The 22588-nt window shown below is 44.0% G+C and overlaps 2 protein-coding genes and 1 long non-coding RNA gene across 5 annotated transcripts in view; 2 read left to right on the forward strand and 1 right to left on the reverse strand.

The window, feature by feature from the left end:
• Positions 1 to 488: 488 nt before the first annotated feature.
• Positions 489 to 5627, reverse strand: LOC134298589 (uncharacterized). The gene is made up of 2 exons (XR_010005696.1): positions 5499 to 5627; positions 489 to 3410 (listed from the first exon to the last, which is right to left on the reverse strand). It is a non-coding gene; the product is annotated as an uncharacterized LOC134298589 (long non-coding RNA).
• Positions 5628 to 5914: 287 nt separating this feature from the next.
• LOC134298590 (protein Shroom4-like) lies at positions 5915 to 22521 on the forward strand. 3 transcript variants are annotated; one of them, XM_062979285.1, is made up of 3 exons: positions 5915 to 6138; positions 12778 to 12849; positions 19626 to 22521. In XM_062979285.1, the coding sequence occupies exons 1-3, from the start codon at positions 5915 to 5917 to the stop codon at positions 19630 to 19632; spliced, it is 303 nt and encodes a 100-aa protein (XP_062835355.1). In that variant the 3' UTR covers positions 19633 to 22521. The 3 variants fall into 3 exon arrangements, 1 of the variants encoding a protein (XP_062835355.1); XR_010005698.1 differs by having other exon boundaries at positions 6040 to 6138; positions 12778 to 16566; XR_010005697.1 differs by lacking the exon at positions 5915 to 6138 and having other exon boundaries at positions 8933 to 16566.
• LOC107983645 (zinc finger protein 420-like) overlaps positions 6006 to 22588 on the forward strand; it is a 54580-nt gene continuing 37997 nt past the window's right edge. The window contains exon 1 of the mRNA XM_062979289.1: positions 6006 to 6142. The gene's annotated coding sequence lies outside the window, so the exon portion shown is untranslated. The remainder of the gene's footprint in view (positions 6143 to 22588) is intronic.

Raw genomic sequence — 22588 nt, forward strand, 5'->3', positions numbered from 1 at the left:
CATGATGTTTTGGTGCTTAATTTGTAAAATTGTAACCTAATTTGATGTTTAATAGGCTTTTCCTTAATCCCTCTTATTATCCAACATATTCACTTATCCAACGTTCTGCCGGCCCGTTTATGTTGGATAAGTGAGACTCTACTGTATATAGATATAAGATAGAGAAGAAATAAAAATTTATATGTAGATGATGCAGTAGTCCTTATAGGTGAAATGGAGGACTCAGTTAAGGCGGGAACAAAAGTAACTTAAAAAATGTGAAAAGATTTCAGGCCTTGCCATTAATATTTAAAAATCAGAAATTTTACATAAAACCCTGAATTAGAAGGAGTTAAAAGAAGCTCAATCTGTCCTAGGTGAGAAACCAGGGAAAAAGAAGTTAAAATACCTAGGCGTATTTTAAAATCTAAATATAATTCAGATAAACTATAACCAATTATGGGGGAAAGGAAGTAAACAAATCAACAAGTGGGGGAAAAGGAATTGGGACATTACAACTAGGCTGAAGGCATCAAAATGATATTACCTAAATTTTTATACTTATTCCAAACCCTCCCATTTTGCATCCCACCTAAAACAATCAAAAAATGAGTCAATTCAATCAAAACGTGGAGAGTTGGCTCCAGTAAGAACAGAATCGCTATTTCAGTATTCTTTACTCCACAAGAAAGTGGAGCCTGGGGAGAACCTTGCCTCCAAAACTACTTTGAACCTTGCCAGTTGGCCAGGTTACTTGAACTGGACATTGGCGAGCCCAAAAGATGGGCCAGATTAGAGAGTCTAATAAATGGATAAGAATTGTGTCTAATGGGGAAAATTGGGGGGGGGGATTAAAAAGGAGGTCATTTGACCTCAACAATGACATGCTTGGAAAAATGATAAACTTCCAATGAATAAGATAGATATGTTCCCAGTAGGATCCAAAGGTAAAGGTTTGCCCTTGATGTTAAGTCTAGTCGAGTCTGACTCTGGGGAGTGGTGCTCATCTCCATTTCTAAGCCGAAGAGCCGGCGTTGTCCATAGACACCTCCAAGGTAATGTGGCCGCTGGCATGACTGCATGGAGCGCCGTTACCTTCCCACCAGAGCGGTACCTATTGATCTATTCACATTTGTATGTTTTTGAAATGCTAGGTTGGCAGAAGCTGGGGCTAACAGCGGGAGCTCACACCTCTCTCCAGATTCAAACCTCCAACCTTTCAGTCAATAAGTTCAGCAGGTCAGTGATTTAACTCCATGGGATGCTGGTCTCCTTCCGGGCTAAATACAAGGTGCTGGTCAGTACCTTTAAAGCCCAAAATGCCTTGGGTCCAGGCTACTTGACCGATCGCATCCCCTCTTACAAACTAGCCCGGGTACTGCAGTCAACTAAAGACCTTCTTCTGGTCATTAGCATATGGAGATGAGGAGGAGGATTAATTCTGGATCCTGGTTGAGAACTACGCTGTGTCTGGGCTCTGATAGTCTACGTACTTCAGCCCAATTTCCCACCATAGGCCACATAATCCAACCCACACAACTGTGTTGAACTTCCGTTGGCTTTTGTAAATTACTGTGAACGTTTATTTAGATTTTATGTCACTATATAATTCTTGCCTGATTCCGTCAGAATGTATTGGTTTAGGTTATTGATGTTATATTCAGTCCAGTGATAATAGGTTTAATTGGATGCTAGGTTTTTAACGCTGTATTCATTTGTGGTGTCTTGTTGGGATTTTATGCCAAGATTTATCTGTTTTTTGAAGGCATCGAATGTATGCTGTTGTTTGTTGGAATCTGTCCCGAGTCCCTTCGGGGAGATAGAGAGGGCGAAAGAGAAATAAAGTCTTATTATTATAATAATGTATCTCTTTCTGTCATTAATAAAACATTTCTACACCAGCCATAACCTTTGACACAGCCCGAACTGCGGACAAAATTCCTATGTCATCACAATGGACACATACATTACACAAAACTCCCCTTTTCCCCTGAGACATAGAATCACAGCATAAAATCCAAAGTGTATTCAGACACCGTCTTACTCCCTTGGTAAATCTCTTTAACTCTCCTTTGGCCTTCGCTTCAGCCAAGGGGTCCTGGAACCTATCCCTCAAGGCCCTCAGGAAGTCATCCCCTCGCCCTGGTGTCCTACATCTGCATCAGCCAATCTGCAGCGGGGCTTTTTAAATTGGCCCCTACAGCACGGATCCTAACCCTTCCCGAAGGGAAATGATCACCATTGTCCTTTATAAAATGCCTCACGTTTGTTGCGAAGTAAGAGAGCTGCGTTGGGTCATAGGATCATAGAGTTGGAAGAGACCTCATGGGCCACCCAGTCCAACCCCTTTCTGCCAAGAAGCAGGAAATCGCATTCAAAGCACCCCCGACAGATGGCCATCCAGCCTCTGCTTAAAAGACTCCAAGGAAGGAGCCTCCACCACAGTCCGGGGCAGAGAGAGAGTTCCACTGCCGAACAGCCCTTCTCACAGTGAGGAAGTTCTTCCTGATGTTCAGGTGGAATCTCCTTTCCTGTAGTTTGAAGGCATTGCTCCATTGCGTCCTAGTCTGCAGGGCAGCAGAAAACAAGCTTGCTCCCTCCTCCCTAGGACTTCCCTTCACGTATTTATACATGGCCCTCATCATGTCTCCTCTCAGCCTTCTCTTCTGCAGGCTAAACATGCCCAGTTCTTTAAGCCTCTCCTCGTAGGGCTTGTTCTCCAGATCCTTGATCATTTTAGTTGCCCTCCTCTGAACACATTCCAGCTTGTCAACATCTCCCTCCAATTACATTGCCCAGAATGGGACACAATGTGATTCCAGGTGTGGTCTGACCAAGGCAGAATAGAGGGGAACATGACTTCCCTGGATGTAGACACTAGACTCCTATTTATGCAGGCAAAAGTCCCCTTGGCTTTTTGTTTGCTGTCGCATCACATTGTAGGCTCATGTTTAACTTCTTGTCCACGAGGACTCCAAGATCTTTTTCACAAGAACTGCTGTCAAGTTAGGCATCGTCCCCCATTCTGTATCTTTGCATTTCATTAAACTTCATGTGTAGCTCTCCCCTGTCAGGAGTCACTTGCAACTGGCTTCTCACCAACAGTCCTTTCTGGTAAGCAGAAGTGCCTTGCTGCTTCGTGCCTTCCGCCGTATCTGCAAACACCACTCGACCCGTCAGCCTGGATGCTGCTTCTCCCTGGGATCAGGCCTGTCTTTGATCTCTCTGCTCTGTGACGGCCATCCAGGATGCCACCACCTCCTTTCTCATCTCATTAAGCTGGAAAGAAAAGGTCTGCAGTATTCACTCCATCGGATTGACCTTCTCCAACCGTTTAGTTTCCGAGGGGGCCTCTCCCACAACTCCCGTTCCATCCATCTGGGGGGTCTTCTGTCCTACTGTTACTGTTGCACCCCAAGGCAGCGTGAGCACTGGAAACCAAAGAGACCAATAATCATATAATATCTTTATTAAAACAATAATAAATTCAGGAAAGAATAAGTGGAAAGGATGAGTGAGCAATAGTCCTTTATGATCTGGTATGAATTAGTCCAAAGAGTTGAAGAGCTATGTCCAATATTATTGTCCAAAGTCCAGAAACCGAAACATGCTCAAAACTGTTGGGAAGTTCTTGAGCGGGGAAACAACAAGAAAGCAGGAGTGAATAACAAGGTCCAAAGTCACTAGGAAGTCTTGGATTTCAAGGCAGGAACAAGACAAAGCTAAAAGCAATCTGGATTCAGGAACAAGGCAAGGACGTGAATTTACTCTGGTTTAAATCGGGAGTCACAACCTGAGAGTGGCTGAGTTTTTCCTGTTGTTTTTTGTCAATGCGACTGTCACCTGGGATGGCAACATCAATGATCCAAACCTTGTTCTTTTCCACAACTGTGATGTCTGGTGTGTTGTGTTCCAGAACTTTGTCAGTCTGGATTCGGAAGTCCCACAGTACCTTTGCGTGCTCATTTTCCAAGACTTTTGCAGGTTTGTGATCCCACCAGTTCTTTTCTGCTGGGAGGTGGCACTTGAGGCATAAGTTCCAATGAATCATTTGGGCCACATAGTTGTGCCTCTGTTTGTAGTCTGTCTGTGCGATTTTCTTTTATTATTATTATTATTATTTGGGTTCAGGAACAAGGTTTCCCTCAAAGGGAAGGAATGGGGATCTCAGGAACTAAAACATTAGGTTAACACAGGGGTCCTCAAACTTTTAAAGCAGAGGGCCGGTCCACAATCCTTCAGACTGTTGAGGGGCCAAATTATCATTTGGGGGGAAAAACCAAACAAATCCCTATGCACACTGCACATATCTTATTTGTAGTGCAAAACAACAATAACAATGAAAGAACAATACAATATTTAAAAATGAAAATAATTTTAACCAACATAAACCTATCAGGATTTCAATAGGAAGTGTGGGCCTGCTTCTGGCCAATGAGATAGTCAGGTTAATTAGGGTTGTTGTTGTTGTTGTGTGACTTCAAGTCATTTCAGACTTTGGGCAAGCCTAAGTCCAAAATTATTTATTTATTCATTTACTACATTTATTTACTACATTTATATCCCACCCTTCTCACCCTGAAGGGAACTCAGAGCAGCTGTATGTACACACAATATATTATATTATTAGCATAGCACAATATTAGCATTATACTATATTGAACTATACCACTATACTGTAATATATATATTATGCAATATATACCATATAATTAATATTATTATATGGTATTATTGTTAGTATTATATTGTATAAAATGATAATATTCTTATCAGTATTATATGTACATACAATATATTATATTATTAGCATAGCACAATATTAGCATTATACTATATTGAACTATACCACTATACTGTAATATATATATTATGCAATATACAATATATAATTAATATTATTATATGGTATTATTGTTAGTATTATATTGTATAAAATGATAATATTCTTATCAATATTATATGTACATACAATATATTATATTATTAGCATAGCACAATATTAGCATTATACTATATTGAACTATACCACTATACTGTAATATATATATTATGCAATATATACTATATAATTAATATTATTATATGGTATTATTGTTAGCATTATATTGTATAAAATGATAATATTCTTATCAATATATGTACATACAATATATTATATTATTAGCATAGCACAATATTAGCATTATACTATATTGAACTATACCACTATACTGTAATATTATATATATTATGCAATATATAACATATAATTAATATTATTATATGGTATTATTGTTAGTATTATATTGTATAGTATATTATTCTTATCAATATCATATGTATATACAATATATTATATTATTAAAACTGATATAAAAATATTATATTATAAATGAGGGCGGGGGCCAGGTCAGTGACCTTGGAGGGCCGCATCCGGACCCCGGGCCTTAGTTTGGGGACCCCTGGGTTAACACAACATCTAGGCAAAATAGGAACACAGAGGAAAAAACATGGAGCGTTTAGGGCAAATGACATACAGGAGAGACGTAGTTTTCCCAAGTCCCTTTGACAAGCCAGGCCTCCCAGGAAGTCGTGGCCAGGGGTGGTCCGCCCTTGACTGTCATGGCAGACTCACGGCGAGGAGGGGGGGAGGGAGGGAGGGGGGGAGGGGGGGCTGGAAGGCCCGTGGAAGGCCCCGCCCACCCACCCTCGCCAGCCGCCACTCGCGCCCCTCCCTCCCTCCCTCCTCCAAGAAGAAGCGCCCGCCCAAGCCCCGCCCCTCCCCTCTGAAAGAGCCCAAGGGGGGCCGCGGTGACGTCACTCCCCCTCCCTCCCTCCCTCCCTCCCTCCGCCTCTCTAGGGCGCTCTCTTCCCTCCCTCCCTCCGCCCCTCCTGCCCCGCCCCCTCCCTGCCGTCCTCCAATCCCAGCCGGAGGGAAGGAGGCAGGCAGCCAATGGGAGGCTCCGGTGGGAGGGGCCACTTCCCGGGCGCAGCCAATGGGAGGGCGCCGCCTGGCCGAAGACGGGAGGCGGTGAGGCGGGCCTCCTTTCGGGCGGGGCCTCGCCCTCCTCCGCCATTTTGGAGACCAACGAGGACGGACGAGAGGAGCGGAGAGGAGGAGGAGGAGGAGGAGGAGGAGCGGCGCCTGAGGCCGAGAAGGCGAGAGAGAGAGAGAGAGTGAGTGCGAGCGAGGGGGCGGGGCTTGTTGGGAGGGAGGGGGAGGGGCCTGCCCCCCCTCCTCGGGGCCCCTCCCCCCTCCGGCGCCCGCGAGGCCTCCTGAGGGCCAGAAGGAAGGCTGCGGGGAATGCTGGGAGTTGTAGTCCAAGGCCTCCCTGTAGCTCATGGGCAGAGCGGACCCGAGAGGAAGCCGGGCCAGGCTCGGGGGAAGCGGGCACGGAAGCCGGGAGGGGAGTTTTCTCTCTCTCTCGCTCGCTCGCTCGCTCTCGGGGAACGGCGCGCGCCCATGATTCATTGTAGGCTTACTCTACTTGCTACAAATGTACCCCTTGACCAGGGGTCCCCAAACTAAGGCCCGGGGTCCGGATGCGGCCCTCCAAGGTCATTGACCTGGCCCCCGCTCTCATCTATATATATAAAATGATAAAGTTGTTTGCGCAGTGACTATAACAACAAAACTAAACATCCCAGAAATACGAAATTTGGCAACACAATGCAAAAGGCTTGCCTCCAGGTTACAACAACACAACCACACTACAAAACCACAATCCGGACCCACAAAACTCACAACAACACATCATGCGATAACAACACAACTAAACTCCCCAGAAATACAAAACTTGGCAACACAATGCAAAAGCCTTGCCTCCCAGTTGTAACAACACAACCACACCACAAAACCACACAGGACCCACAAAACTCACAACAACGCATCGTGACTATAACAACACAACTAAACGCCCCAGAAATACGAAACTTGGCAACACAACGCAAAAGCCTTCCCTCCAGGTTGTAACAACAGAACCACACCACAAAACCACAATCCGGACCCACAAAACTCACAACAATGCATCATGACTATAACAACACAACTAAATGTCCCAGAAATACGAAACTTGGCACACAACTAAACACCCCAGAAATATAAAACTTGACAACACAATGCAAAAACCTTGCCTCCCGGTTGTAACAACACAACCACACCACAAAACCACAATCCGGACCCACAAAACTCACAACAATGCATCGTGACTATAACAACACAACTAAACATCCCAGAAATACGAAACTTGGCACACAACTAAACGCCCCGGAAATATAAAACTAGACAACACAACGCAAAAATCTTGCCTCCCGGTTGTAACAACACAACCACACCACAAAACCACAATCCGGACCCACAGAACTCACAACAATGCATCGTGACTATAACAACACAACTAAATGTCCCAGAAATACGAAACTTGGCACACAACTAAATGCCCCAGACATACAAAACTTGGCAACACAACACAAAAGCCTTTTCTCCCGGTTGTAACAACACAACCACACCACAAAACCACAATCCGGACCCACAAAACTCACAACAACGCATTGTGACTATAACAAATACAAAATCTGACAACACAACTCATCCACCTCCCCAATCCCTACATTCACACTTGGCCTCCAAAAAAACAATTACAATAATAACAATGACAACAACAGCAATAAGAATCAACACCATCACAGGCAAGAAACAGCCAGGCACTGAGGCTGAGAGGCCAGTCAGTGCTACACTGGGCCTCCAAAAAATACAGTAGCATCTAACTTATCCAACCTTCATGACCACTACAACAACAATAATAATAAACACCTACACAGGCAAAACAAAAAAAGACTATTGTACCACAATAAAAATATAAACCGCACTCAGCAGAATCAGACATTACAATTAACAACAAACCAAAGACAACAGGGATCTCAAGCAATTATCAATCAACACAAAAATTGAAGAAGGTAACAGACTTCAAATACTACTACTAATGTGAGTATAAAGAAGGTGGAGGTCACAGCATAAATACAACCTAATGTAGACTGACCAACACCACCAGACTAAGACACAGCAACGCGTGGCCGGGCACAGCTAGTTTATAATATAATATTTTTATATCAGTTTTAATAATATAATATTGTATATACATATAATATTGATAGAAATATTACAATGTAATACTAATAATAATACCATATAATAATATTAATTATATGTTATATATTACATATAATATTACAGTATAGTGATATAGTTCAATATAGTAATATATAATGCTAATATTGTGCTATGCTAATAATATAATATATTGTATGTACATACAGCTGCTCTGAGTTCCCTTCAGGGTTAGAAGGGTGGGATATAAATGTAGTAAATAAATATAGTAAATGAATAAATAAATAATTTTGGACTTAGGCTTGCCCAAAGTCTGAAATGACTTGAAGACACACAACAACAACAATCCTAATTAACCTGACTATCTCATTGGTCAGAAGTGGGCCCACACTTCCTATTGAAATCCTGATAGGTTTTTAAATATTTTTAAATTTTGTATTGTTCTTTCATTGTTATTGTTGTTTTGCACTACAAATAAGGTATGTGCAGTGTGCATAGGAATTTGTTCATATTCCCCCCCACAAATGATAATTCGGCCCCTCAACAGTCGGAAGGATTGTGGGCCGGCCCTCTGCTTTAAAAGTTTGAGGACCCCTGCCCTTGACCTTTTATAAATTACTAGCTGTGCCCAGCCACGGGTTGCTGTGGCGAAGTCTGCTGGTCTGGGAAATAAAGTATTGAGGAATTGGTGGTAGTTAAGGTCAAGGGTAAAGGTTTTCCCCAGACATTAAGTCCAGTCGTGTCTTACTCTGGAGGTTGGTGCTCATCTCCATTTCTAAGCCGAAGAGCCGTCGTTGTCCGTAGACTCCTCCAAGGTCATGTGGGATGACTGCATGGAGCGGTGTTACTTTCCTGCCGGAGCAGTACCTATTGATGCACTCACATTTGCATGTTTTCAAACTTCTGGGTTGGCAGAAGCTGGGGCTAACAGTGGGGGCTCTCTCCGCTCCCCCAATTCAAACCTGCGGCCTTTCGATCCAGAAGTTCAGCAGCTCAACGCTTTAACATGCTGCACCATCAGGGGATATTATTTCCTAAAAGTTGTGAATATACCATATTTCTGATTTTTTTTTGTCTGTTGGAGGCAAGTACGAATGCTGCAATTAGGGAAAATGATTAGCATGTAATGGCCTTGCAGCTTTAAAGCCTGGCTGTTTCCTCCCTGAGTGAATTTTTTGTTGGGAGGTGTTAGCTGGCCCTGATTGTTTCCTGTCCGGAATTACCTTGTTTTCAGAGTGGTGTTGTTTGCAATATTTTATGTGCTTTTACTGTCTGTGGCCCTGAGAAAACTGAGGATTTGCCAGACTTTGGTGATGGGAACACTTTGTTGGGAAGTGTTAGCTGGCCCTGATTGTGTCCTGTCTGGAATTTCTGTTTTCAGAGTGTTGTTCTTTATTTAGTGTTCAGATTTTAGAGATTGTATTGTTCTGTTTTATTATACCACAGTAATTTTTATATATTCAGATTTTAGTGTTTTTGAATAGTTGGAGCCAGATTGTATTCATTTTCACAGTTCACAGCAACACAATAATAATAATAATAATGATAGTAATAATAATGACTTTGGTAATACACAGTGCTTCACTCCCTTCTCAGCTTCCTTTCTGGAAGAATCGTTTCTTGGAAGATGTTAGCTGGCCCTGATTGTTTCCTTTCTGGAATTTCCAATTTCCCCGCTTTCAGAGTGTTGTTCTTTATTTACTGTCCTAGTTTTAGAGATTATATTGTTCTGTATTATTCTCTCACAGTAATTATTTCATATTACAGTAGAATCTCACTTATCCAACATTCGCTTATACAATGTTCTGGATTATCCAACGCTGTCTGCCTTTTAGTAGTCAGTGTTTTTGTAGTCAGTGTTTTAAATTCATTGTGATATTTTGGTGGTAAATTTGTAAATATAGTAATTACTACATAGCATTACTGTGCATGGAACTACTTTTTCTGTCAAATTTGTTGCATAACATTTTGTTTTGGTGCTTAATTTGTATAATGATGACCTAATTTGATGTTTAATCGGATTTTCCTGAATCCCTTCTTATTATCCAACATATTCACTTATCCAACCTTCTGCCGGCCTGTTTATGTTGGATAAGTGAGACTCTACTGTATATTGATAATGTTATATTCTTAGAACTGGATTATATGAGGCCCCTTCTACACAGCTGGATAAAATGCACACTGAAGTGGATTATATGGCAGTGTGGAGTCAAGATAATCCAGTTCAAAGCAGATAACATAAGATTATAAATGGGTTATATAGCAGTGTGGAAGGGCCTTGAGTCTACACTGCCATATAATCCAGTTCAAATCAGATAATTTGTATTTTGTAGGCGGTGTGGAAGAGGCCTGGTTGAAGAGGCCCTGAGTGGGTTGCTAGGAGACAAAGTGGGCAGAGCTTAGCCTTCTAACTGGCAGCAATGGGGGGAAAAACAGTTATTCCTCTCCCTCTAATTAGGACTTTATTTTTCTTGGGTTTTTTTTGATGTCAAAACACAGTCCGGGTGACCATGTCTTTTGTGGCCAAATTTCGTGTGTTTTGATTATTTCGTTTTGTTGTTTACCTTAAAGCAGAAAATAACAGAACATTTTTATATATATAAGATGATGTTTTAATCTGATTTTGTACTCCGATCAGATGTATTTGTATGAATTGTATATGTTGTACGGTGCTTTGACCCCCACCCATGGGAGAAAAGTGGGATAGAAATTAATAATAATAATAATACAGTAGAGTCTCACTTATGCAACACTTGCTTATCCAACGTTCTGGATTATCCAACACATTTTTGTAGTCAATGTTTTCAATATATCGTGATATTTCGGTGCTAAATTTGTAAATACAGTAATTACAACATAACATTACTTCACTTCTTCACTTCACTTCACTTTATTTCTTAATTAGTCGCTCTCCACCAGAGTGCTCAGATTACTGTGTATTGAACTACTTTTTCTGTTAAATTTGTTGTTAAACATGATGTTTTGGTGCTTAATTTGTAAAATCATAACCTATTTTGATGTTTAATAGGCTTTTTCTTAATCTCTCATTATCCAACATATTCGCTTATCCAATGTTCTGCCGGCCCCTTTATGTTGAATAAGTGAGACTCTACTGTAATCCTTTTTTCTTTCGTCTTCCACTTAAGCAGCTGAGGGGGGAAAGGAAGGGGCCCGTGGCTGTTAGAAGTGGTGGGAGTTGTAATCCCAAACACATGGAGGGACGGCCCAAGTTGGGCCAGGCCTGCTCTATAACATAAAGAAGCGCAACAGGCCTGGGCTAACTTGGGCCTTCCCTCCAGGTGTTTTGGACTTCAACTGCCACTATTCCTAACAGCCTCAGGCCCCTTCCTATCCCTTTACCATTTCTTTTTCTGCTTAAGCGAGTGAAGCTTTGTGAGTGAACAAAAGACTCTCACGCTTGGAGTAGGGGGACTCAAGGTCAAGGTAGGCACTGAGGAGTGGGAAGGACGGGGCGGGAGGAGGAAGAGGAGGCCAGAGGAGGAGAGCAATGGGCTGCCGGCGTTGTTCCTCCTCTTCTTCTTCGGACAAAAATCTGTTCCCCTTGCACTGTGGGTTAAAACTGAGATTGACATGCATCCTCAGGGATTCAAAGGCTAGAAAGGGCTTGGCGATATGCGCATGCTCAGCGTAGGGCAAGCAAAGTGGGCGGGGGGGGGGGGCGGTTCCAGGAGACTCCAGTATTTTTATTTATATACTAGTTGTACCCGGCCACGTGTTGCTGTGGCCTAGTCAGGTTCAATGGGAAAGAAAGGATAGTGAAAGAGCAGGTTTCAGATTTCACAATGGTTGTGGGTAGGCAATATTTGTGGTTATTTTGTTGTCTGTGCAGATAGAGAGATTGTGTGGTTTGGTGACTCTGAAACACGCAACATATTACTGTCCATGGGAGAAGCAATCCATTCCTAGATGTAAACCTCAGAATTCTAAAGATTGACACCGAGTGTAAATATAATATGCGGGGAATGACAGGGGGCATGGCTTCCTCATTGTCCTGGTCCCCGTGTTATTTTCCTGCCGGGAGAGGCCATAGGCCCCTTACAGGCAGTGACCCAGTGCCCCCTCCTCCCTATTATTGCTGCTGTAGTTTTTGTTAGTGGGGAGGTGGGGCCCCAAAGACACCCCCTCCCTAAACGTAAGGAAGGTCCTCCTAAATGTCTCTCTTCCCTTCCCTTCCCTCTCAGTCACTCATCCTCAAGCCTTAGGCCTCCCTGGAGACCTCTTCCGCCTCAGCAGTTTCCTTGGAGTCTATGCCCCCCCCCGCCCCGAAGCGGAAGGAGGCTCTTCCTAAATGCTTCCCTTCCTTTCACTGTTAGTCAGTCATCCTCAGGCATCTGGCCTCCCTGCCGGCCTCTCCTGCCTCCGCTGTTGCCTGGGAGGCGATTCTTGTTATGGCCCATCTCTGAGGCCAAAGGAAAGGCCCTTCTTCCCCTCCGCCATCTTCCTCCCTTCCCTTTCCCCCACCACTTCTGGTTTTTTCTCAACATTTTAGCTTATCCAACGTTCTGCCGGGCCATTTTTGTTGGATAAACGAGACTCTATTGTATCACTGTATGCGCTTGAGGCCCCGAAGCCTGCATTTCTTGGTGTTTCCATTTTCAACATGACATATAAAGGGAAAGGGGGAAAATCTTGGAGGTAGAGAAGGTTTCTGGCTTTCATCCTTGATCTTTTGCTTCTTTCTTGACCAGGGAAAACGAGGATTTTATGGAGCCACCTCCTGGGTGCAGTAAGGAAACAATATCGGAAGAAATCCTCTCAAGGTGATGGTCTTGCTCAATTCCTGATCTCAGTAACAGATAAAAAAGGAAAAAAGAAGAATTGACTATCTGCATTGCAATTAAACACCCATATCACTCTTGACATGACGGAAAAAGCATCTAAATGCCTTGAGTATGGAAAAAGTTTTACTCAGAGGGATCATCTGCAGCAACATGAAAGGATTCACACTGGAGAAAAACCCTATACATGCCTGGAATGCGGAAAGAGGTTCACTGAGAGTGGAAGCCTACGTTTGCATCAAAGAACACACACTGGAGAGAAACCCTATACATGCCTGGAGTGTGGACAGAGCTTCACACATAGTTCAAGTCTATGTAAACATCAACGGATTCACACTGGGGAGAAACCCTATACATGTCAGGTGTGTGGACAGTGTTTCACTCGGAGGCATCATCTGCAGCAACATGAAAGGACTCACACTGGAGAGAAACCCTACACATGCCTGGAGTGTGGACAGAGCTTTATTCAGAGTTCAGGTCTACGTTCACATCAACGGACTCACACTGGGGAAAACCCCTATACATGCCTGGAGTGTGGAAAGAGTTTTACTCAGAGGCATCATCTTCAGCGACATGAAAGAATTCACACTGGGGAAAAACCCTATACTTGCCTGGAGTGTGGACAGAGCTTTAGTCAGAGTTCAAGTCTACGTTCACATCAACGGACTCACACTGGAGAAAAACCCTATACATGCCTGGAATGTGGACAGAGCTTTATTCAGAGTTCAGGTCTACGTTCCCATCAAAGGACTCACACTGGAGAAAAACCCTATACATGCCTGGAATGTGGACAGAGCTTTATTCAGAGTTCAGGTCTACGTTCACATCAACGAACTCACACTGGGGAAAAACCCTATACATGCCTGGAGTGTGGAAAGAGTTTCACCCGGAGGCATAATCTGCAGCAACATGAAAGGACACACACTGGAGAGAAACCCTATACCTGCCTGGAGTGTGGACAGAGTTTCACTTATAGTTCAGGTCTACATTCGCATCAACGGACGCACATTGGGGAAAAACCCTATACATGCCTGGAATGTGGACTGAGCTTCACTCAGAGCTTTAAACTACGTTCACATCAGTGGATCCACATTGGGGAGAAACCCTATAAATGCTTGGAGTGTGGAAAGAGCTTTGCTCTGAATTCAATTCTACATAAACATCAAAGAACTCACACAGGGGAGAAACCGTATACATGCCTGGAGTGCGGAAAGAGCTTCACTGAGAGTGGAAGCCTACATATGCATCAAAGGACACACACTGGAGAGAAACCCTATACATGCCAGGAGTGTGGACAGAGTTTCACTTATAGTTCAGGTCTACGTTCACATCAGCGGACTCACATTGGAGAAAAACCCCATAAATGCCTGGAGTGTGGACAGAGCTTCACTCATAGTTCAAGTCTAAGTTCACATCAACGAACTCACACTGGGGAAAAACCCTATACATGCTTGGAGTGTGGACAGAGCTTCTCACATAGTTCAGGTCTACGTAAACATCAAAGGGCTCACACTGGGGGAAAATCCTATACATGCCAGGAGTGTGGACAGAGCTACACTCAATGTTCAGATCTACGTTCGCATCAAAGGACTCACACTGGATATAAACCCTATACATGCCTGGAGTGTGGAAAGAGCTTTAGTGAGAGTAGAAGCCTACGTTCGCATCAAAGGATTCACACTGGAGAGAAACCCTATACATGTTTGGAGTGTGGACGGAGCTTCAGTCAGAGTTATAAACTACGTTCACATCAATGGACTCACACTGGGGAGAAACCCTATAAATGCCTGGAGTGTGGAAAGACCTTTGCTCTGAATTCAATTCTACATAAACATCAAAGGACTCACACGGGGGAGAAACCCTATACATGTTTGGAGTGTGGAAAGAGCTTCACTGAGAGTGGAAGTCTACGTTCACATCAACGGACTCACACTGGAGAGAAACCCTATACATGTCTGGAGTGTGGACAGAGTTTCACTTATAGTTCAGGTTTCCGTTCCCATCAAAGGACTCACACTGGAGATAAACCTTATACATGCCTGGAGTGCGGAAAGAGCTTCACTTAAAGTAGAAAGCTATTTTCGCATCAAAGCACTCACACTGGAGAGTAACCTTATACATGCCTGGATTGTGGAGAGAACTTCTCTAGTAATAGATTTCTATGCTCACATCGAAGAACTCATACTGGAGAGAAACCCTTTATATGCCTGGAGTGCAGAAAGAGTTTCACTTGGAGAGATCATCTGCAGCAACATGAATGGACTCACACTGGGGAAAAAACCTATACATGCCTGGAGTGCGGAAAGATCTTCACTGAGAGTGATGGCACCCAACTCCAAAACTCCGGATGACCTAAGCCAGCGGTTTCATGTAGATATTAAAGAGCATGGGAGAAAGAATGGAACCTTGTCGTTAACTTCCCAAATTTCCTTCATTTTTAAAAATATTTTATCTCTCGTTTTTTAATTTTCTAGGATCCTGTTCTCTTTTTTAACATCTTGCTGCTTTTATAATTTTTAAAGTTTTTATATCCATGCTAATTCGTAATCTGAACTGTTTATGACTCCTTGAAGATAGATGGAGACCACATTTGCCCTCCTCCAATTTGCTGGGACTTGACCTGTTCTCCAAGAACTCTCAAAGATGATGGCCAGTGGTTCCGAAATGATTTCCGCTAGTTCCTTCAATACTCTTGGAAGTAGTTCATCTGGCCCTTGAATTTGTTTAGAGCAGCCTGGTATTCCTGGACAACTTGTTTCCCTATTTGGGGTTGGATTTCCCCTAATCCTTCATGCACTCAATGTTGCTGAGGTTGAGGACGGCTTTCTTTTTGTGAGAAGAGAGAGGCAAAGAAGGCATTAAGTAGTTCTGACTTTTCCCTATCCGCTGTCAGCATTTCCCCATCTTCTCCTCGCAGAGGCCTGATTGCAATCTTAGAGCTTGCTTAGGTTCATAAGGAAAGATGCGATCGCGAAGATAGGCTGGACCCAACCCATTTAGGGCTTTGTAGGTAATAACCTGCACTTGAATTGGGAGTGAAAACTTATTGGCAGCCAGTGGAGCTGTCTTAAGAGGGGGTGTTGTCCGCTCCCTATAACTCATGCCAGTTAGCATCCTGGCCAGTGACCTGTGTACCAAGTGCAATTTCTGGGCCGTCTTCAAAGGCAACCCCACATAGAGTGTGTTGCAGTAATCCAGTCTGGAGGTAATTAAGGCATGGACCACCATAGCTAAGTAAAACTTCTCAAGGTACGGTCGCAGCTGGCGTAAGAGCTTTAACTGTGCAAAGGCCCTCCCAGCCACCACCAGCACTTGAACATCAACTGTCAGTGCTGAATCCGGAAGGACCCCCAGACTGTCCTCGGGGAATGTAACCCCATCGAGCACAGGTTGCCACCCTATGCCCCGATCAGCTGCATGACTGACCAGGAGGACTTCTGTCTTGCCGGGATAGAGCTTCAGCTTGTTAGCCCTCACCCAGCCCATCACAGCAGCCAAGCACTGGTCCAGGATCCTTGGGGCTTCCTTGGAATTTGGTGGAAAAGAGTAGTAGAGTTGAGTGTCATCTGCGTAGAGGTGGCACCGAACTCCAAAACTCCGGATGACCTCGCCCAGTAGTTTTATGTCGACGTTAAAAAGCATGGGGAAAGAATGGAACTTTGTGGGACCCCACAGGTCAATGGCCAGGGATCTGAGCAGGTATCCTCCAGCTTCACCGACTTTCATTAATTTTCATATAAATTGTTTTCTTGGGAGAAGGAGAGGAAGAAAAAGGAAGAAGAGAAGGAGGGACAGAGGAAGGAGGAGAAAGAGGAAGGAGGAGGAAGAATAGGAGGAGGAAAATGAGCGGAAGAAAGGGAGCAGAGGGGCATCTGTCTGTCCAAGGTGTGCCTTGGGGTCGGCCGAGGTGGCGACCCCACAGAGGCCTGCCTGAAGCTAGAGCCCAAAGGGCCCCTGAAGGGACCCAGGAATGCACAGGTTGGGCAGGAGGGTTCAAAGGCCTCCACCTTTTCCCATGGAAAGCCCTTTTCTTTCCTTCCTTCCTTCCCTCCCTCTCCGGCCATGTTCCCTCCTCTCTTTCCTCTTCGGCTGGGCCGGGACCACGGTGGCGGTGAGGGCCAGGCGCTTCCTTGAGGGAGGGCAAGCTCATGTCTCGCCTCTGGCGGATGCGCTGAGGGAGAAGCGTCGGGCTCCCCCTCCTCGTCAGCCTCGACAGCGCCTCCTTCTCCTGGCTCAGGTGAGCAGCCGGACGGACGACAAGGAGGAGACTGGCGAGGAGGGGGGGGAACCTTGCACTTTCCCCTCCACGCATCCGCCAGTGGTGAAGCATGAGGACCTCTTTGCCCTCCCTCAAGGGAGGCGCCCGCTTTCATTCCATCACAAGGACTGCCAACGGTGACGGCTGCTCCTCAGCAACACCTGCCTCCCTCCTTCCCTCCCTCACCCAAGTATAAGCCAAGGGGGGCTTTTTCAGCATGAAAAACGTGTTGAAAAAGCCGGCGTATACTTGAGTATGTATGGGGTGTGTTTGTAGTTCTCCCGTTGCCATTAGAAGCCTTCCTTCTATATCTGTCTTAACCATTTGAGGGTGCCAGAGTTTGGGGAGATAGAATACCAGGTCATTTCTTGTGGAAGTTCCCTCTGAAGCCAATTCTTCTCGCGCTTGTTTTCGTTTTCAGCCTTAAAGAATCAAGGAATAACATTTCAGGCCACCTGGAGACCCCTTAAAGGCTTCTTCCCAAAGGCATCCAGGGAAGAGCTTTTCTCTCTGTGGCCTCCATTCTTATGATTTCCTTGAGCCTAGCTAGTTCTTCTCTGTTGCTGAAAATCTTCCCCTGGATGGAGAAAAAGAAGAAAAGGGGGGAGTGGGCAAAGGTGAGAGGAGTTGGCAGGAAGGAGGCTTTGTGGCTGGAGCTGGGCCTGTCTTTGCATCTCATCGTGGGCTCTACCGAGGGAATGCATGGCCTGAATGGAACGTAGTTCAGCATGGACTCATTTTGTGAACATCCAACAAACCTCAGTGTGGGTTTGAATCAGCCAGTTGGGAATGCAGGTCCTTGTTAGTTTGGAAGATTCATTTGGGAAATGTGGCCGGAGTGACCCTTTGAGATGCTGAGGAAGCAGAGTTGGGAGTCCCTGTGGCATGGGAGATACTGACACAATCAATAAAAAAAAAATCCTTGTTCCTTTGAGCTTTTAGCACAATGCTGGTAATTCATGGAAACCCATGATCCAGAATATATTCAACCCTTGAATGTTGGAAGGAGTTCTGCCTGCCTGCCTGCCTTCTGTTCCTTTAACCACATTTGGGTTTCACCCAATGAAACTGGTGTGGCCCTCTGTAACGAAGTGTGTGATTTTATTTTGATTAATGGATAATATGTTTATTTGATTTTGTTTAAACAGTCAGGTTTGGTTAAGTTTAAAATGGTGAGTATTAGAGCTGATAATACTAGGAGGTAACCAGCTCAGCATTAGAAGACAGGTTACCATGGCAATGGGGGCGGAGCCAACCGTCGTTTGGAAAGGAAAAGGGAATGTTTTAAAACCCAGTCAGTCAGTGAGAGTCTGTGATTTCCAGTCACAGGGAAAGGACTGATTCTCATGTGGAGGATCAGGGTGGCTCAAATGAGGGAATTTGAGTCAATTCTAAAATAAGGTGACTTATTTTAGGGAGTCTGTGATTTTTAGTCACAGGAGAAAAACTGGTTCAAAGGTTAAGGAAACCAGGGAGGCAGACCTCTAGTAGAGCCAGACTAAGCAAGTTGGGTTACTTGTTTAGGGCTAGTTGTGGAGGCTGTGGAGAAGGGAAATTAATCCCAGTGGATCTAAGAGATCAGTGTTTAGTTTAGTCCTGAGAGAAGGAAATATTTTGAAAGTTGTAACACCTCAAATCCAATTGTAACCGTTAATCTAAGTGCCTTTAAAAAGTTATAGAAACCATTAAGCTCTGTACATGCAATAAACTTATTTTGATTTTTATTCCATCTAAGTCTCTGCCACAATCATATACTAAGTTAAGCAACATCACCATCTGAAGTAAAATAAACAAAGAAAGCATAAAAAGAATAAGTGCCATCTGCCTGACATCTCCTCTATTGGTGGCAGCGAAGAAGATAGTTAAAACATAGAATAATATAATTAAAATCATCATCAAGACATTTTTATAATTGGTGGTAACTGTGTGTGGTGGGAAATAAAAGATTCCATCCCTGCCTCAGTCCATTACAATTGGTGGCAGCGGTGGGATCAAAAGGGATTCATCTCTGCCATTTCATTTAGTACACCCTCCAATATGGGAATAAGGTTCCGTTCCTTCCTTCCGTGATTCCTTCCTTCTGTTGTCGAAGGCTTTCATGGCTGGGATCACAGGGTTGTTCTAGCAGAAGATGTAGCCATTCAATGCAAATTAGGGAGATTAACTGGAACATTTAAGCTGGCTTCCAACTGACAAGAGTTCTTCCCTCACCCTGGACTTCCCACAGATATATATAAACAGTCCTTGCTTAGTTTTTCCATACCTTAGAACCTCTGAGTTTGCCTGCCATAGATGTGGGCAAAACGTCAGGAGAGAATACTTGTGGAATATGGCCACACAGCCCGAAAGACATACAACGTTCCTTCCTTCTCTTATCCTATCCTTCTGTGTTTCCTCCCTTCCATCTTTCCTTTCTTCTTTCCTTTCTGGCTTTGTTTACCTTGAGCCAGAGGTATGCGGCTTCATGTCTAACCTTTTTCTTTTTCTTTTTCTTGACCAGGACATGAGAGTTCTCAGGAGCCACCCCTGCCGTGATGGGAAACGAACCAGCTTCTAGTAGATATTAAGGCATTCGGAAACCAAAGTGCAGTAAAGAAACCAGTCCGAAAGGAAAAAGGATTCCTCTCAAGGGGGTTTAGATTATAGTGTAGAACCATAGAGTCGGAAGCGACTGCATGAGGCACCTCGTCCAGGCCTCTGCCATGAAGGGAAAAGGCAAAGTACCCCTGACAGATCATAGAATCATAGAATAGTAGAGTTGGAAGAGACCTCATGGGCCATCGAGTCCAACCCTCTGCCAAGAAGCAGGAAATCACATACAAAGCACCCCTGACAGATGGCCATCCAGCCTCTGCTTAATGAGCATCTAGCCTTTGTTTAATAGATTCCAAAGGAGCCTCCACTACATTTTGAGTTCCACCGCTGAACAGTTCCTTCTGTCGGGAAGTTCTTAATGTTCAGAAGGAATCTACTTTCCTGTAATTTGAACTTACTGATGTGAGTAATCATAAAGGGAAAAACAAGAATCGAGTGTCCATATTGGAATTAATTGTACATAACACTGTTGACATGGAGGAGAAAGCATATAAATGTATTGAATGTGGAAAGAGCTTTAGTCAGCATGGAAAACTGAAGACACATCAAAGCACTCACACTGGGGAGAAACCCTATAACTGCCTGGAGTGTGGACAGAGCTTTGCTCAGAGTGGACATCTACATTCACATCAAAGGACTCACACTGGTGAGAAACCCTATAATTGCCTGGAGTGTGGACAGAGCTTTACTCGTAGTTCAAGCTTACATTCACATGAAAGGACTCACACTGGGGAGAAACCCTGTACATGCCTGGAGTGTGGACAGAGCTTTGCTCGTAGTGGAAGTCTACGTTCACATCAAAGGACTCACACTGGGGAGAAACCCTATAAATGTCTGGAGTGTGGACAGAGCTTTGCTTGTAGTGGAAATCTACGTTCACATCAAAGGACTCACACTGGGGAGAAACCCTATAAATGCCTGGAGTGTGGACAGAGCTTCACTGAAGGAGGAAGTCTACGTAAACATCAAAGGACTCACACTGGGGAGAAACCCTATACATGCCTGGAGTGTGGACAGAACTTCACTGAAGGAGGAAGTCTATGTAAACATCAAAGGACTCACACTGGGGAGAAACCCTATACATGCCTGGAGTGTGGACAGAGCTTCACTCAGAGGGGAAATCTACGTAGACATCAAAGGATTCACACTGGGGAGAAACCCTATAAATGCCTGGAGTGTGGACAGAGCTTCAATGAAGGAGGAAGTCTACGTTCCCATCAAAGGATTCACACTGGGGAGAAACCCTATAAATGCCTGGAGTGTGAACAGAGCTTTGCTCGTAGTGGAAGTCTGCGTTCACATCAAAGGACTCACTGGGGAGAAACTTTATAATTGCATCGACAGTGGAAACAGCTTCACATATAGTCGCAATCTACATAAACATAATAGAATTCACACTGGAGAGAATGGTGGTAATGGACACTAGAGTCTTTCTAACATGTACAAAAGCAACAGGTGTTAGAAATGCAAGCCCAAAGTTGGAACATTTTATCATTGTGGTGTATTGTAAAGAGATTGAGCTACAACACATTTCATCCTGGAAGTAATTTGTGAGGGCAGTTAGAAAAATATAGTATTACAGTAAAGTCTCACTTATCCGAGATAAACGGGCCGGCAGAACATTGGATAAGCGAAACTGTTGGATAATAGGGAGGGATTAAGAAAGAGGCCTATTAAACATAAAATTACATTAAGATTTTACAAATTATGCACCTAAACATCATGTTTTACAACCAATTGACAGAAAAAGCAGTTCAATACACAGTAATGTTATGTAGTAATTACTGTATTTACGAATTTAGCACCAAAACACTGCAACATTTACTACAAAAACATTGACTACTAAAAGGCCTACTGCCTTGGATAATACAGAACATTGGATAAGTGAAGTTTGGATAAGTGAGACTCTACTGTAATTTTTCAACAAAGTTCAGATTTGGAATTAAAAATATAAAGATTCAATCTACCTTGGAGGAGAAATGTTGGTTCAAAGCCGTTTCCCCTGTAAATTTCCTCAGAACATGTCTATTGATTTCTCTCCTTGGCATCCCAGAAGGAGACCGTGGTCTACAATATTGAAGGGCCCAGAGATGTCCAAAAGAACCAAGAGGGACACCCTCCCCCCACTGTTCCCTATGGTCTTTCCCACACGAGGAGCAAAAAAGACTCACCTGGATGTGGACCAAACCAGGTGACACAGCAGCAGGCTGCAAAAGCAACGGGCAAAGAGCAAGAACCAAGAGAGAGAGAGACAGCAACTGCCTCCCTTCCTGCTGTTTGAGGTAGCTTCCCCCCACAGGCCCAGCACTTGAAGGAGGTTGTAAAGGATAAATCGGCATGTAAAAAGAAAAGAAAAAGTCAAGAGAATAAGCTAGTCTGAAGAGGAAAAGATTCCTAGCTGCTGCTAAAGCGGCGGACAAAAGGAACTAAGGCGGTAGCCCCTCCCACTGGCTATATACCTTCATGGGGAGTGGGCGGGGCTTCCGCCAAAATGTATCTTAGAGCCCTAGAAGATTCCAAACTGACTGCGCAGGAAAATACCCTATGTGCGATTTCACAGAGACCACGATGGAGAAGTGAGCTTCCCGAGGGAACGGCCTTTGGTGGGAGATGCTGCAGCGCATCACAAAGGTCTCCGTGGCGCCCCCTGCAGGCATGGAACATCCATCCAGGGAGAGAGGGAGGGAGGGAGAGCACCCTTGATGGGCAGGACCAGAGGAGGGGCAGGATGGGAAAGCCATTGGAACAATAAGGTAATAATAATGATCATAATATCATAAAACAAATATAATGATATGTAATACTGTAATAATTATTATATTCCATAGTAATTATAATTTGCCTTTGGTCAAAGCACAGGATCATATA

Source organism: Anolis carolinensis, chromosome 4 (genome assembly GCF_035594765.1).
Source record: "Anolis carolinensis isolate JA03-04 chromosome 4, rAnoCar3.1.pri, whole genome shotgun sequence".
In the NCBI taxonomy this organism is placed as follows: domain Eukaryota; kingdom Metazoa; phylum Chordata; class Lepidosauria; order Squamata; family Dactyloidae; genus Anolis; species Anolis carolinensis.

What these genes read in the sequence shown, in the direction of transcription:
- LOC134298590 (XM_062979285.1), top strand. Translation starts at nt 5,915, where the DNA reads ATGGGAGGCTCCGGTGGGAGGGGCCACTTCCCGGGCGCAGCCAATGGG. An exon ending in AGGCGAGAGAGAGAGAGAGA is followed by an intron (nt 6,139 to 12,777) that starts GTGAGTGCGAGC and finishes TTTCTTGACCAG; the next exon opens with GGAAAACGAGGATTTTATGG.